Source organism: Lucilia sericata, unplaced genomic scaffold (genome assembly GCF_015586225.1).
Source record: "Lucilia sericata isolate MDLA Ls3-8-SP2 unplaced genomic scaffold, ASM1558622v1 Contig001371F_arrow, whole genome shotgun sequence".
Taxonomy (NCBI): domain Eukaryota; kingdom Metazoa; phylum Arthropoda; class Insecta; order Diptera; family Calliphoridae; genus Lucilia; species Lucilia sericata.
The window spans coordinates 13,471-30,000 of NW_023995313.1; the positions used below are offsets into that span (position 1 = coordinate 13,471).

The window sequence follows — 16,530 nt, forward strand, 5'->3', positions numbered from 1 at the left end:
AATTTTATTTGATTTTTGTATGGAAACGGCAGTGTTCCAAATGGGCAGCATTGTTTTGTATTTTTCTTTTCTAGTTATTGTGTTCTTTTGTTTATAATGATCATATCATCATCTTCAAACATTAACTCGATCGATTGATCGATCGTTCGTAGGTCTACCATTTCCTCCCATACAATGCTCTGTTGTCGTGTGTCTTTCATTCCTCAAAACACGAGTCCAAAGTATAGAAAAACTATACTTTGGACTCGTGTTTTGTGTTTTGATTTAAATTTCTTTTGTGATTTCTCACAGTTTCATAAATTAATTTTCTTAACGTGTGTGTGTGTGTTGCTAGACGTCTTTAATTAATCACACCTGTTGAAGCAAAATTACTGCTAATTAATGGTTCGCGTGAATTCACAGATGTATTGGATGGATCCAAATGTTGTATCTCATTGGACAGTGTAAATTCTGTTGAGGTCTCCACTGAGTCATGTTGACTTTGGGTCTGTTCATGTCGGCGCGGCTTAGCCACATGTGCTGCATCTTTATTTTGAGCATTACCATCGGTTGCTGGATAGCTAGAGACACGCTTTAAAGCCTTTCCGTTTTTTGGAGAGGAAGTGAAATAGTAAAAGAAATTTTAAGTTATTTTGAGTAAAAACAATATTATATTATTTTATAAGAACTGATGCAAATAGATAATTATTAAGTGCTAAGATTATAGTGCATTATACATTGACTAAGGGAGACATGCAAAAAATAGAAAAAATTAAACAACAACAAAGTGTTCTTAAAACAAGCACATATAAACTTATTTTTGGTCATAACCGGTTTTGCTATACCAGTAGTTTTCAAAAAGCGGATTAATAATGGACCGATTCTATACGTATTTAGTACGTTTACAAAAGTAACTTTTTAATATTTAAAGAAATCTTTTAGATCTTAAAATTGTATTTCGAAAGTGACCCTTTCAAAAAGACTTGGACTATAGACCAACATGACACTTAAAACTAATTCGGCTAGGATTTCTTATAATTATATCCAATTATGGCTCTTAAAACGTTGTTGGTATGTACAGGAACTATATAATATTATGGACCAATTTCTACTTCGTTGTTGGCCTTTGTAGCAAAATTTTTTTAATTATTTTGAAAATTTCGACCTATATTTTGAACACAAACTAAACGTATTCCCAATGAATATTAAGGGCGCTTCAGACGATCACACTTTACGTTAGACAAGTCTAAAGAAAAAGTAAAATGAAATTCCATCCGTATGACAAAAGTCGTATGATTTATATTTTTTTATAAAACAATAACCAAGTAAGATGAAAACAGCTGTTTCACCTTTTTTGCATGTGTTTACATAAAAATACACCCCTGATCTAATGCGACTTGCTTCTGTTTTGAGTCATTCAAAAAATGAAGAGAGCCATACGACTGTCAAATTTTTCATCCGTATTTTCTCTCAATGTGTGATGGTTTCATTACATATTGCGTTTAGACGATCCTTAGATTATCTTCTTCTCCTTAGACGTTCTCTTCTACACAAAATTTTGACAGCTCATATTACTTGTGTGCTCGTGTGAAGGGGGCTTTAGTATGTATTTTAACTAAATAATATTATGGACCGATTCCAACTTCGTTGTTGGCCTTTGTAGCTAAAGTTTTGTATTATTTTAAAAGTTTCGACCTATAATTTGAATACAGACGGCGAAAGACTTTAAAAGACTTAGGCAGTGGTTCTCATCCGATTAGAAGATATAGAATGAAACTTATAAAGCATTGTTATATAAATTAATGATTTGTTTTGGATTTATCATTAAGATCTTGTCTCAATCCATTTTTCGTTTGAAACACGTTTTTAGGAACGACAACCGATTTTAACCGATTTCTCGAAATCCCTTTTACCAATAAGCAACTCTTATAAGTTCTAGTTAAGTGACTAACATGTGCTCAATCTTAAATAGGTTTTGCAGATTATTATTCTCTATTATATTATCAGATAAAATAAGATCGGCATTTGTCTTGAAGTGTATTACATATCTCTATCCGTTCCTGTCTTGATCGTCTGGCCAATATAGTCAGAACCTTTCATTAAAATATGTGATTCCAGGTTTAAAATTTTCCGACTTTTCGTCATTTTCCCCCTATAAGATTGTCGATTTATCGGTATGTTTAACAAAATAGTCGTCTTTGACTTTTATCGACAAGGAGTCAATTGTTCGAAAGCATATTTATAGAACTCTAGGTCTCAAATATACAAAGCTTTTTGCAAAGCTATAAAAAATAAAATTCAAAACGTAATTCGCATTTTAAGATCACCCTAGTTACGAAAAGGAGCTTGATCTGATCTGAATGGTGTTCTTAAGCAAAACTCTTTTTCTTCTAATTAGTTCAAAATTCCTCAAATAATATAGAATACGCAATGAACTTTTTCATCTTGGAAGGATATACATTTTTATTTGATTTTGGGGCACAATTCTTAATAACGGGTCAAATCAGATCAATCACTGGGAAAAACTCCGGTCCCCGTAAAAATCCGAAATAAAAATAGCCGACTTCGACTTTTTTGATAAACGTCGATTGTTTGAAAGTAGATTTATAGAACTCTAGGCCTCAGATATACAATAAATTTTGTGAAGCTATACAAATGAAAATTCCGGACGTTACTCTATTTACGAAAAGGAGCTTTACCTTGATCTGGCGATTGGTGGTGGTGGTACTATTCGATTTACCTTACTTTCACTAAATATGTTTGAACTAAAAGGGTTCCAGATATAAATTAGCATCGCATAGCTTAGTGTCCTAAGAATTGAAACGATTCAGTTCTAATTTCATAAATTTTTCCAAGACCCAGATATTTTTATCGACCGCAATCAAAATAAAAGCATAAATTCAATAAAATTTCTTTATTAAATTATAAACAAATAAAGTTTCTACCTCTAGATATCATGCAAAGCAATGATTCAAAAATTTTGATAAATTTTAAAAAGTTTGTAAATTAAGGGAAATTTTAAAAACACATGCATTTCCAAACTAAAGTTAAAAAACAATTTCGAAACTAAATTTGTTTTTTGTTGTCTTTTGGAGGGTGCAATACGTACAGTATTAAACACTTAAAGGTGAATTAAATTAACGTCTATTAGCATAATTTAATGCAATTTTTGGTTGGAGAGGGGTGCTTAAACAATTTACATAAATTATATTAAGTGTGGGTTTACAAAAGATATTATCTTAATACAATATATTTTGTGATTTTTTGTATTTTTTTTTTAACTATAAATATACAAAACCTTATCGCTTAAAAGATCCACGGCATTACTAGCTGATATAGATTCATTGACAGGGCAAATATTTTTACTAGATGAAAACTTTTTACGTTTCTTTTTTAAAGCGGCAATAGCAGTAAGACCTACATAGTTTTTTTTTTTTTTTTGTTATATATCAAGCGTCATACCAAAAGAGAACGAAAAACGAAAGAGAAAAGGAAAAAAGTCACATACCTTTCCATTTTCGAAAAAAAAAATAACAATTGCATTCATTCATTTACCCGTGGTGGTGTGAAAGAAATGTGTACCTGCTGCTGCGCCTGCTACACTCACACCCGGTACAATATGATTGGGTGTTAGATGATCCTTATTTTGTGATAAATTATGATGACGCACCTCATTGGGATTGTAATAGTTGGAACCACCGCAATTTTGTGAATATGTTACCCGAACTTGACCGTGTACCGGTGAAGAGTTATTCGAAGAATTGCAAACAGAATCCTCGGACTTGGAACGTCCTAACATTTTCGAAACATTACCCACTTTGGCGGCCTCTATCAGAGTGCCCCATTTCTTTTTATGACCCGCTATACGTTTGTTATAGGGCTTCAAAGTGGACTTATTGTATTTGTTGGTCGATTGCACCGTATTGACGGTGTTAGTCGAAGACAAAGTAGTTGGTGGTGGTGATTCCATACTACAACTATCACTGGCACAGAAAGTGGCCTTTTTATGCATAAATGTCGAGGGATGAAAGAGATTCGAAAGTGTTGACGTTAGTATCTCATGTTGTTGTTCAAAATTATCCAGTGAGGTGGAAAATTCGGCCACCGGAGCCAAGGAACCGGTTGAGCCCGGCGGTGCTATGTTGAAACCTTTCATTAGACGTCGTTCTTTTTGGCGATTCTTTTTACCACCAGCTCCTTAGGCAAAGTATTCATTAAAATATGTTTTTTAAGGAATCATTTAAGCCTTTCACTTACCTCCCCCTTGTCCCGATGTAACATTAGTATCCATGCCACTGTTCTTAAGTATCTCCACCAGTTCACAGCGGAACGCCGAAATATCTTGTTTAATTTCATTGACATCATCTTCGGTAACACCTTGGGATTCTGCTTTACGTTGTTCTACGGTTACATAACGTCGTACTAGGTTCCGCATTATTTGTTGATATTTGAAATCACGATCATTGGCCTGTTGGGCTTTGCGCTAAGGTAGAAAAAAATTAAGCAATATTATATCAAAAGTTTTAAGTTTCTTCTATATCTTTTTGCTTACCCTTATTGTCTTAAGATGTTCCCTTCTGGCTGCCGAGGAACCACTACAAAACACTCTTCGAGACCATTTAAATGCATACCATATGGATTTTGGCGTGGGAATTATATTAAAAGGAGGTGGACAAGTGCCACCCTCTTCAAAATAACTAATCCATAATTTAGATCTAGCAAATTTCCATTCAACATCAGCTCGTTCCTAAAAGTAAAAACTAAATTTATAATCTAGTTCAATTCAAGAAGTTTAAGATATCGTTTACTAACCGATATCAATTGATAGGAATGATTCATCATGGCTATTAAGAGATTCAATAAAACCACTATATTAATCACAGAATAAGTGCCAAACATAAGCATGCCCCAGAAACGGGTAAAAATCTTAATGCCATCCAATTCAAAACTGTCCAAATCGATTAAACCAAACACCGCCCAGAATAGAGTTTGTGTGGTCTCGAAAAGACTGGTACAAAGAAACAAAAACAACTTTACACCCTAGAAATACTTTTAAATTACTACAAAACCTACTTGGAAAATCTGCGCCACACTATGCAAGCATTAGGATCTGTGGTACCATTTAAGTTGATCAAAACATTATGAGGGGAAACCTCAGGACAGCGTTTCTTTTCCAAATCAGCATAATACCTGATACAAACATTTTTCCGATTTCTCTTTAGATAAAAATATAAATTTTCAAATACTCACCACAACAATTGATTTAAACCACTGCCAAAAGCAAATAAGACCAGAACATACAAAAAGAAAAATTTCATAATATCCATGACCATGCGTGACAATGACACCTGCAGTGGTCCCAAATGTGGATTTACCGAGAATATGTAAACCAATTTGAGGCTACTGAAAATGTTGGCCGCACTAAAGAGACCTTCCGATATAAGCATTGGATCCCAGGTATCCCAACGCTCACGCGGTAGATCGGTAGCATGTGGATTAGTTATCATTTCTTTTTGTACTTGAAAAAATGATACGACCCTCAAGGCCACCGTAGCCACATACAGTGAATTGGTAACAAAATCTATAACATTCCACATATCATTTAAATACTCCTGCAAACCTACATCCCACAATTGTTTTACTTCGCTCCATATTAAACCTAAAATTTTGGGAAATTATGATAAAATTTTATTATTACGCAAACAAAAAAGTTAATTAAATATCAACTTACCACTAACCCAAGATAATATTAACCATTCTATAAATGTGGGCTTAGCTCCTCTTTTAGTGGGCAATTCTTCTTCCTCGTGTACCATAGAATTTGAATCGGACCAAAACCACCAGCCACCAATAAACGTCTCAATACGTTGTGAAGCCAACATTAATAAAACTAAAGTTAAACGATTTTATCGGTTTCTTGACAAATTTCAATTTTTATATTCAATACTTACACAAGAATGTAAAATATGAGGCACTATGACATATAAATTTTATAAAAGGTTTTCTCATAGTTTGTCCAATACTGGAGTAAGGTGCCAATATGTAGGCCAATGAAAATATTGGAAACATCATGCCTAAAGTGTAAGCTAAAGTTAGCTCAAAGAAATCATTGAAATTATATTTGTTCTAATACCTATTCTTATTATATCCAATGCTTGTAGGGCCATATTTTTGCGCCGGAATCCGGGTAATCCTTCATACCATATACTAGCTAAAAGTTGCTGAACATTAGGATGGGCAACGAACTGAAATTTTAAAGAAATTTCAAAGATAAGATCAAATTTTTAAAATTTGTGTTCACTACTTTAATCGCACAATACAACTTTACTCTATCCGAATGAAGTGGATGAAGTAGACTCTTCTACAGTTAGATCTAGTCGACTATAATCTGAGATCTCAAAACTCAGAACACGACAGGCCTACGTAGGTTAGGAGATCGTATTTAGCTATCTATCTATCTATCTATCTATCTATCTATCTATCTATCTATCTATCTATCTATCTATCTATCTATCTATCTATCTATCTATCTATCTATCTATCTATCTATCTATCTATCTATCTATCTATCTATCTATCTATCTATCTATCTATCTATCTATCTATCTATCTATCTATCTATCTAATCTATCTATCTATCTATCTATCTATCTATCTATCTATCTATCTATCTATCTATCTATCTATCTATCTATCTATCTATCTATCTATCTATCTATCTATCTATCTATCTATCTATCTATCTATCTATCTATCTATCTATCTATCTATCTATCTATCTATCTATCTATCTATCTATCTATCTATCTATCTATCTATCTATCTATCTATCTATCTATCTATCTATCTATCTATCTATCTATCTATCTATCTATCTATCTATCTATCTATCTATCTATCTATCTATCTATCTATCTATCTATCTATCTATCTATCTATCTATCTATCTATCTATCTATCTATCTATCTATCTATCTATCTATCTATCTATCTATCATCTATCTATCTATCTATCTATCTATCTATCTATCTATCTATCTATCTATCTATCTATCTATCTATCTATCTATCTATCTATCTATCTATCTATCTATCTATCTATCTATCTATCTATCTATCTATCTATCTATCTATCTATCTACCTAACTAATTAGTAACTTACTAAGTAACTCCACTGTACTCTTCTCTACTCTCCTCCAGTCAGTTCTAGTTCTATGAATCCGAAACTTCCAGATGAAATGATTTTACTCTGGACGAATAAAATCCCCTCCCTCCTAGTCGAATAAAGTCTGCTCCAACTAGTTTGGATCTAGTGGACTTGGGAAATGCTGGTTTCCTATAAGTATTGTTCTTACCTTCTTCTGCCTGAGTTTAATGGCCAATTTTAGGCGATTTAAATGCATACGTTCACCATGTTCATAAACTGGACCGGTAGGATCATGATTTAATAAAATTTCCAATTCATGAGATGTACGTGTATGATCTAGTAAAGCGGTAGCAAAATCCTGGCATTGTTTACGCAATTCCTGATATTCATTCTAAAAATTTTGAAAAATTACATAAAAATTTTACAAAATTAAATTTCTTCTAAAACCTTAAATTCATGTTCCAAAAAACTTAAACGTCTCAATTCCCAAGACAATTCAAATGCAGTTAAAATAGGATCCTTAGACGACAAGGCAATCAGACTTGGACTGGCCAATGCACGATAGGCATTAATGCGTGAGCGCGAATGACGTAAAGAGTCTTCTTGGCGAGATTGAACACATTCATCACAGCCACAGCTAGGAAAAGGAAAGGATAACATAACGAAAAGGATATCTCATATTAAACTAAAATCTTAGTTACCGCACATCATGAGGCATGGGTAAAACAGCACCACGATCTAGTAAAATTTTTATAATTTCATAATTATCACGATGAGCAGCCAATATTAGGGGTGTTATATCGGGTGTAAAGGTAGAGGTATCCTCCGAAGAAGATTCCCAGCTCTAAAGGAAGATAAGCTAATTATTTATTACAATAACTAAAGATAAAAAAATCCTAAGAACCCACATGATTTCCCTCACTATGAAAGGTGACATTCTCATGATCCAATAAAACTTCCACAGCCTCCACAAATTCCTCCGATATGGAATGTAATAAAGCATCTTTAGTGTCTACATTATAGTTAATCAACAGTTCGACCATTTCCAAATTTTCATTATCAATGGCCATTAGTAGAGCGGTACGGCCCAAAGGATCTACACAATTGATATTGATGTTGTCGGTATCTTGGGCTTTTTGCAGCATACGACGTGTACCTGCCATATCACCACGTTCTACCGCCAACAGAAATTTCTTTTCTTCCAATGTCAATTGACGTATTTCCTGATGAGGCCTTATACAATTCTCCTCCTCCATCATGCCGTGTATACTGTGGCGCTAAATAAGGGAGTAAAAAGAAGAAAAGTTTTCGTTTAGTTTTCTGTTTTGTATTTAAAGAAGGTGTGTGTGTGTTGTTGTCTGGGTGTGCAAAGTTAAAGATACACAAATCGTAGACCTGAAGGTCAGGTCACTACTATACAGCTTCACATCAACTTTTACAATATTCAATCGCTGCAAACGAAGCTAACAAAATGTACATACATACATACATACATACATACATACATATGTATTTATGTATGTCTGTATGTATTTGTATATAAAATTGCAAACATTTTATTTACCTTGACCCTTTTAGCCGGTTCTATCTGCACACTAATATGTCCCGTACTGTCGGTGCCATTGGATTTCTTTTCAGTATCGGAACCAGCACCTCCACTGCCACCACCACTACCACTGTTAGCATCAGTACCATTTTTGATTTTACTTAAGATTGGTGCCAACACTGATTTCCTGCGTGCCGGGCTGACAAAATGTAATTTTTTTCCTTCTTCTGCAAAATAAAAACACAGAAAATGAAAAACCAACAAAATAACTACTTAATCGTAATATTATCAAGGATCTTTAAGATTTCATACGATTACACATACATACATACTACCAAACATCTTGCTACATGACATTGATTATGCTGTTGATAATGTTGATGTTTCTGATTGAATGGTGGAAGATTTGCAACAGATTAATTTAAAATCTGATTTGTATTATTGAACTTTATTTTCCAATTTCGTTAGAAGGAAGCAAATAATAATTGAGAAGTCATTTTTACGCATATTTAATTCAAGGTTTATCTGCTACATTAGATTATTTTTATGGCAGTTGCATATACGTACATAGATGTGTTTAACCTTGTATTTCTTTAGAGATCTTGAACAACATATGAATTCTAACATTTTTCCACACTGACAAGTTTAATTTATTGAGAGAAGAACAAGTTTAATTTATTTCTAATAACACTGTGTGACAACAAAAAATTCCTCATTATGTGACTAAGTGCGATTTGAATAGATCACCTATATATATTTTTTCCAATATAACCCGAAATTAGGTAGTTATGCCCCCAAAAAAAATTAATCTCATATAGGACCTCTCAGTCGATGCATATCAATGGATTGAATACAAGATCAATAAAAACAAGTAAGAAATTATAGTCGGGCGTGGCCGACCATATGATACCCTACACCAGTTATGAATATTAAATGTGATTTATTTTTCATAATAAAGCATTTATCTTTAATATTCCCTTGTTCCGATACATTTAAGCAATTTATGGATGAAAAACTAATTTTCTGAAAGAGGCTTTATATGGGGGCTAGGGGCAAAAATGGACCAAGCCCGATAAAATTTTGTGAATATATTTATATTGACATAATATTTTATTGTGCTGAATTTCATCGCGATATTTGTGTTTATAAGCTAATTTGGGACATTCAAGTAATTTTCTGAAGGGGACTTTGTATGGGAGCTAGGGTCAAATGTGGCCCGATCTTTATGAAATTTGGCAGGGTCATCAAGACTTCTATAAAACTTAGTTGTGCCGTATTTTATCGATATATCTGTATATTTAACATAATTATGAGCTCAGAAGCCCTTTTCGGGGGGTTCTGTTGTATGGGGGCTAGGTGAAATAATGGACCGATTTTAACCATTTTCAATAGGCTTCGTCCTTAGGTCAAATAAAACGTGCGTGCCAAATCCAATTTCATTATCTTGAAAATTGCGACCTGTACCTTGCGCACAAGGTTTACATGGACAGCCAGCCAGACGGACGGACATAGCTTAATCGACTCAGAAAACGATTCTAAGCCGATTGGTATACTTTAAGGTGGGTCTAGGACGAATATTTTTGTATGTTACAAACATCAGCACAAATCCAATATACCCTACACCACTTTAGTGGTGTAGGAATAGTCCTAAGTTCCCTACCAGCGATTGAAAATCCTGACCTCAGTGTTTGTGAAATATATATATCCAATAATTTTGATATGGGTCTGTCTAATTTTGAGCTAATTATAGGAAAAATAGTTTAAAATTTCTTTTGGAGTATTATCGGTTCATAAATCGAAATAATATGCATTGTTTGAGAGGTTATGAGTTAGTTATTTGAAATTTAAGTCCATTTCTGATTGACACTTGTACATTTAAATAATTGTTGTTTTCTAAGGCTATCAAATCAATCGATCAATCGACCTAGATAAAAGTTCTTATGCCAGAGTAATACGACGCGAAAAAGTTCTACATGAGCAGCGACTTAGTGATACGATTTTTACTGTTATTAGGGGTGGTTCGTCTAGAGCTGGTTTTTTAATTCTGACTCTTTTCAAAGATGACCCGGTTGATAAAGCTAACCTGAGTTATTTGCAAATAATTCTCGACTGTCAGAAAGAGATCAACCACTGCTGGAGTTCGAAAAGGGAATCGAAAACTATGACAAATATATATTGTTTCGAGCGGATAACGTTAAAGAGTTTTAATCGATCTTAACATAAATAAGTCCCCTGGACCAAATGTTCTAGAAGCAGTACTCTTTGAAGCTAGCTCGAACATTAGTTAATTACAAATATCGTGCATATTGAAAGGTTGCTAATGTAATGTCAATTTCTGAAACGGAGGAGCCTAACAACCATGATAATTTTCGTACATTTGCAATATATTCAGACCTTTCCAATGTCATGGAAAGTATGCTAAAGTTCCACTTTGTCAAATACAGTAATGCGCCAGCAGTACGTCATTCGTATTAAATGATCATCGTATCGAAAAAATGGTGTCACACGATTCACCATATTGTCGCGAGTTAAGTGGATATCTCTAGGGCTCGATATACATCCACGACTGGACTAAATACATTTTTCAAATGGCGAAAGAAACATTCAAGTGTCTCGTCTTTTTAACATACTTCACTCCATGCGATCCTCTTAATCCATGCGATACACTTATACAACTCTCATATATGGACCGGAACTTGAAAGTCTATTTTGGAACTACATATTTCATCCTTTACAGTAGAGGATGCAAATAGAGTATCCAATTCTATTGATTCACTTGTACAACGTAGCAACTTCAGGTGAATTTCACTGATCTTTCGTTATTACAATAAAATCTGTTGATCTGAACTTCTTCCCGATATCTGTATATTTTTGCGCAACAATCATCATTCACATTTTTGATCAATTGGCAATTGCATTTCATTACCAAGTTTTTGCCGGGATTATTGTAAATATTTATGTAGTATTTATTTTGAAAAACCCCAAAAAATCAACAATATAAACTTAATGACTTCTCTTCTCTAAATATAACAAATTATCAAAAGTTATGATTGATATATAAATAATTGAATTTTTCACCACATTAAAATCCCTAAGTGACCAATAATAAAACAACAATTGATTACAATTTATAGAAAACTATAAAATTTTGAAATTCTATAACATTTCGAATATTTTATTAAGATGTTATTGGGTTAAGCGTCTGTCTGCCAGTCAATACATATGTAAAGTAACAAATGAACACCTCATCTTTTCATTGAAGAACATTGAAACTGTATTTTCAAAGTATTTTTATTCCTATTCTATACATGTTGTATTTGTATTGGATAGTTTTGTTGTTGTTGTTGTTTTTTTTTTTTTTTTTTTTGCTTTATACATAAATCTGGGTCAATTGTTGCATTTTTTGCATATATTAAAAAATTATATAGTACACAAATCCACTTACGACTGTAAGGGCGTGTATGTGTGTATTTACAAATATTATACATACATATAAATTCAGTGAGTAGAATATTATTGAAATTGTGGGAGTAAAAATAAAGGGTTATAAATTAAGGTGAGTCACTTATTGTTTTAGTCCTTTCAGTTGGACATGACCAACTATATCGCTTGTAGCATTGTTATAACACTTTTATTTTGGGATCCACTCGTATTTGGACTGAACAACGCTCTTGACCATAATTTAGTCTATAGTCTAGACTATAGTAAAGTCTACAGTCTGGACTATAGTCTAGTCTATAGTCTTGACTATAGACTATAGTCTAGACTATAATCTTGACTATAGTCTACTCTATAGTCTTGACAATAGTCTAGTCTATAGAGTAGACTATAGTCTAGTCTATAGTCTAGTCTATAGTCTGGACTATAGTCTAGTCTATAGTCTGGACTATAGTCTAGTCTATAGTCTGGACTATAGTCTACTCTATAGTCTTGACTATAGTCTAGACTATAGTCTTGACAATAGTCTAGTCTATAGTCTGGAAGATAGTCTAGTCTATAGTCTGGACTATAGTCTAGTCTATAGTCTGGACTATAGTCTAGTCTATAGTCCTGATTATGGTCTAGTCTATAGTCTGGACGATAGTCTGGAGTATAGTCTACTCTATAGTCTTGACTATAGTCTAGTCTATAGTCTTGACAATAGTCTAGACTATAGAATGGACGATAGTCTAGTCTATATAGACTAGACTATAGACTAGACTAGACTATAGACTAGACTATAGACTAGACTATAGACTAGACTATAGACTAGACTATAGACTAGACTATAGACTAGACTATAGACTAGACTATAGACTAGACTATAGACTAGACTATAGACTAGACTATAGACTAGACTATAGACTAGACTATAGACTAGACTATAGACTAGACTATAGACTAGACTATAGACTAGACTATAGACTAGACTATAGACTAGACTATAGACTAGACTATAGACTAGACTATAGACTAGACTATAGACTAGACTATAGACTAGACTATAGACTAGACTATAGACTAGACTATAGACTAGACTATAGACTAGACTATAGACTATAGTATAGTCTATAGACTATTCTATTATCTAGTCTAGTTTATACTCTGGACTATAGTCTAGCCTATTGTCTGGACTACAGTCTATACAATATTCTAGTCTCTAATATTGCCTATAGTCTGACAATTTGTAATTTTTTTATCTTATCCTTCAAAAATCGAATGTTTGATTCGAAAAGCTTATTTTTATCCGATTATTTTAGCAATCAATCTATTAAAATTATTCTATTAAGTAAACGTCAACTATCCTAGTTGGTCCCCTTAAAAATATCCAAAGTAAAAACTATGACAATGATGTTATTTGTAGATAAACAACAACCACAACAACTAGAAAATTATTTATCACTATTTGGCATTTAAATGACATTGACACTAGTAGAGATTAAAATTCAACAGCAAAACAAACCAATATCTTATGAAACTTTGACAGCAAGAAAAGTCAAATATGAACATAAAATAGGCAAACATACATATGAACAGTTTTTTTTTATTCTGAAACAAATTTGTGACAGATTTTTTATTAAAAAACTTTCTTATATAACCAAACATGTTTTTTTATATTTTTATTAAGTTAATATTTAATATATAAAGACAAATTTTATTTTAATCAAAAACTTTCCCTATTTTTTACATACATATGTATGTAAGTGTGCATTTTCTCTTAAGGAATCTATAAAATTTCAAAAAAACTCTAACTTTTTTATTGTTTATCAAAAAAAATGTTCGTACGTGTCTTTATTATTGTCGTGCAATGAACTTTTTTTCTCTTTACCAATTTATTTATAGTAGAAAACATGTGTTTGTAAGAAGAGTTGAACTATACCAATATTAGAAAAGTTGGCATAGGTCGTGACTACAGGCTTTTTTACTATTTACCTATATATACCACATATTGGTTGCATGTCAGTGATGGGAAATCTTGTTAAGGTTAGTAATGGTTTCTAAAGTGGATTTAAGAAAAAATTACAAAAAATTCATATAGAAAGTTTCGACATGCTTTTATAAAGAAACTTTTATAAAGAAACATAAGAAACTTTATATCTGGACTTGTGACAATTATATTATACTGATTACATCTTTCGACCAAAAAGATGTATAATAAATAAGTCTCTGGACTATAGTATACTAGTTTATAATCTGAACTATAGTCTACTTTTATAGGCCTACTTTATAGTCTGTATTATGGACTATAGTCTAGTCTATAGTCTGGAATGTAAACTAGTCTATAGACTGGACTATATAGTCTACTTTTATAGGTATAAAGTTTTGACTGCAGTCTAGTCTATAGTATAGGAACTACAGTGTATAGTCTAGCGTACAGCCTGGATTAGATTCTAGTCTATATTCTGGACAATAGTCTATAGTCTAATCCATAGTCTGGACTATAGTTTAATCTAAAATCTAATATTTTTTGACGATTGTCTAGTGTATAATCTTGACTATAGCCTATACTATAGCATGTACTATATTATAGTATCTAGTCTGGACTAAAGTTTTATCCGTAATGTGGACTACAATCTAGTCCATAGTCTGGACTACAGTCTAATATATTGTCTGGACTATAGTCTAATCTATAGACAGGACTATAGTCTAATCTATGGTCTAGACAAAAGTATATTATATAGTCTAGACTATATATAGCCTTATCAATAATCTGGTCCATAATCTAGTCTATAGTCTGGATCATAGTCTCACCTACAGTCTAGACTATAGTCTAGCCTAAAGTCTGGTCTACAGTCCATAATCTGTACTAAAGTCTTGTCCAGGATATAGTCTAAAGAATAACCTTCTTTACAGTCTGGACTATAGTCTAGTCTAGTCTATAGTCTAAACTATAGTCTGGATTATAGTTTAATCTACTGTCTGAACTATAGATTAATCTACAGTCAGTACTATAGTTTAATCTATAGTCTGGACTATAGTCTATATTTTGAACGATTGTCTATTCTATAATCTTGACTAAATCCTAGACTATAGCATGTACTTTATTATAGTATATATTCTGGACTAGAGTTTTATCTATAATCTGGACTATAGTCTAGTCTATAGTTTGGACTATAGCCTTACCTGTTATCTGGTCTATAGTCTAATCTATAATCTGGACTACAGACTAGTCTACAGACTGGACTATTTGGATTTGCTACATCATTCTGTAAACAATTGAAAGCCGATGGCACAGCTCAGTACAATTTAACTTAAATAATATTCAACTCTCATCGTATTCACATACTCGAAACTATTCACCAAGAATTTTTAAGTATTAACAGAAAAAGAACACAAAACAAAACTTGTATAGTTTGTTATCCTTTTATTGATTGACCTGGAAAATGGAAAAAAAAACTGAAAAAAGAAATAATAATGAACAATACGTCTGCCATTTACTGGCCGACAATACACATTAGTTTAGTTGAGAAAATAGTACTATGATCCGCAAAATCAGTCTGTAAGAAAATATGGCACTAGATGCTTAAGATGAAGATGAAAATAGAAGTTTTTTGAAATATTTTTGCACTTAAAATCAACATCATTATTATTTTTACCATAAATCAAGTGAATAGAAAAGAAAAAAATCTTAAAAACTTATACTGCATTATAATTTCTATAATATATAGAAAAATTACTTCCATCACATACACTTTGAAATGCCGCACTCTTAAATTGCCATAAAATAGTTTAGCTATTGTTTTGGAATAGCTATAGTAAAGGATATAGTTATAGGTACACTTCTTTTTAGAAAAAACAAACGAAATAAAAGTAAATTTAAAGAGGATGTTAATATTAAAATTCGACCACCACTTGTTTAATTAAAAATTTATCAAATTACTTTTTATTTATACATATATCCTCAATTACTATCATTTGCACCTATAATAAATTAACCCACTTCCTCCAAAAAAAGCAAAATAAATAAAAAAAACAAAATGTTTGTGTAAATTTAAATATTGTAAATTTGTTTAAGACATTTTTAATCATATAATTAATATTGCATGAGAAAAATTGTTAAACAATTTTTAAATTTTCATCGAAAATTTTCCCCCCAAAGAAAATAGAAACAAAAAACATTTTGTTTATTTAATTATGCCAAAATATTGTTTAAAATATTGAAAAGAGTGGCGTTTTTTTTCTTTTTTATTTTTATTATTATTGCCTATTGTATTGTTTTGAAATATTAATAATATTTAATTTATGGCAAATAAGATGAAAAGATTGGCAAAATGTGAATAAACTTTATTTGCATTTTTATACGTACCGCCTTCTTCGTTGGCTTTCACTTCGCTCCATTTAGACAACTGAAAGGAAATTGAAAAGTAAAAAAAAAAAC

The 16,530-nt window shown here is 32.1% G+C and overlaps 1 protein-coding gene across 2 annotated transcripts in view; it reads right to left on the bottom strand.

Moving 5' to 3' along the window:
* Nucleotides 1–250: 250 nt before the first annotated feature.
* LOC119611137 (transient receptor potential-gamma protein) overlaps nt 251–16,530 on the bottom strand; it is a 27,564-nt gene continuing 11,284 nt past the window's right edge. Inside the window, exons 2-18 of one of the 2 annotated variants that reach the window (XM_037966616.1) lie at nt 16,459–16,498; nt 8,691–8,899; nt 8,035–8,403; nt 7,828–7,970; nt 7,574–7,763; nt 7,335–7,517; nt 6,113–6,224; nt 5,931–6,053; nt 5,711–5,869; nt 5,230–5,638; nt 5,053–5,169; nt 4,792–4,987; nt 4,532–4,726; nt 4,237–4,462; nt 3,535–4,173; nt 3,278–3,396; nt 251–580 (exon numbers count right to left, since the gene is read on the bottom strand). In XM_037966616.1, the coding sequence (XP_037822544.1) occupies nt 341–580; nt 3,278–3,396; nt 3,535–4,173; nt 4,237–4,462; nt 4,532–4,726; nt 4,792–4,987; nt 5,053–5,169; nt 5,230–5,638; nt 5,711–5,869; nt 5,931–6,053; nt 6,113–6,224; nt 7,335–7,517; nt 7,574–7,763; nt 7,828–7,970; nt 8,035–8,385 (3,402 nt within the window). In that variant the 5' untranslated portion in view covers nt 8,386–8,403; nt 8,691–8,899; nt 16,459–16,498 and the 3' untranslated portion in view covers nt 251–340. Of the gene's footprint in view, nt 581–3,277; nt 3,397–3,487; nt 4,174–4,236; nt 4,463–4,531; nt 4,727–4,791; nt 4,988–5,052; nt 5,170–5,229; nt 5,639–5,710; nt 5,870–5,930; nt 6,054–6,112; nt 6,225–7,334; nt 7,518–7,573; nt 7,764–7,827; nt 7,971–8,034; nt 8,404–8,690; nt 8,900–16,458; nt 16,499–16,530 lie in introns of both variants that reach the window. The other variant, XM_037966617.1, reaches the window with a different exon arrangement.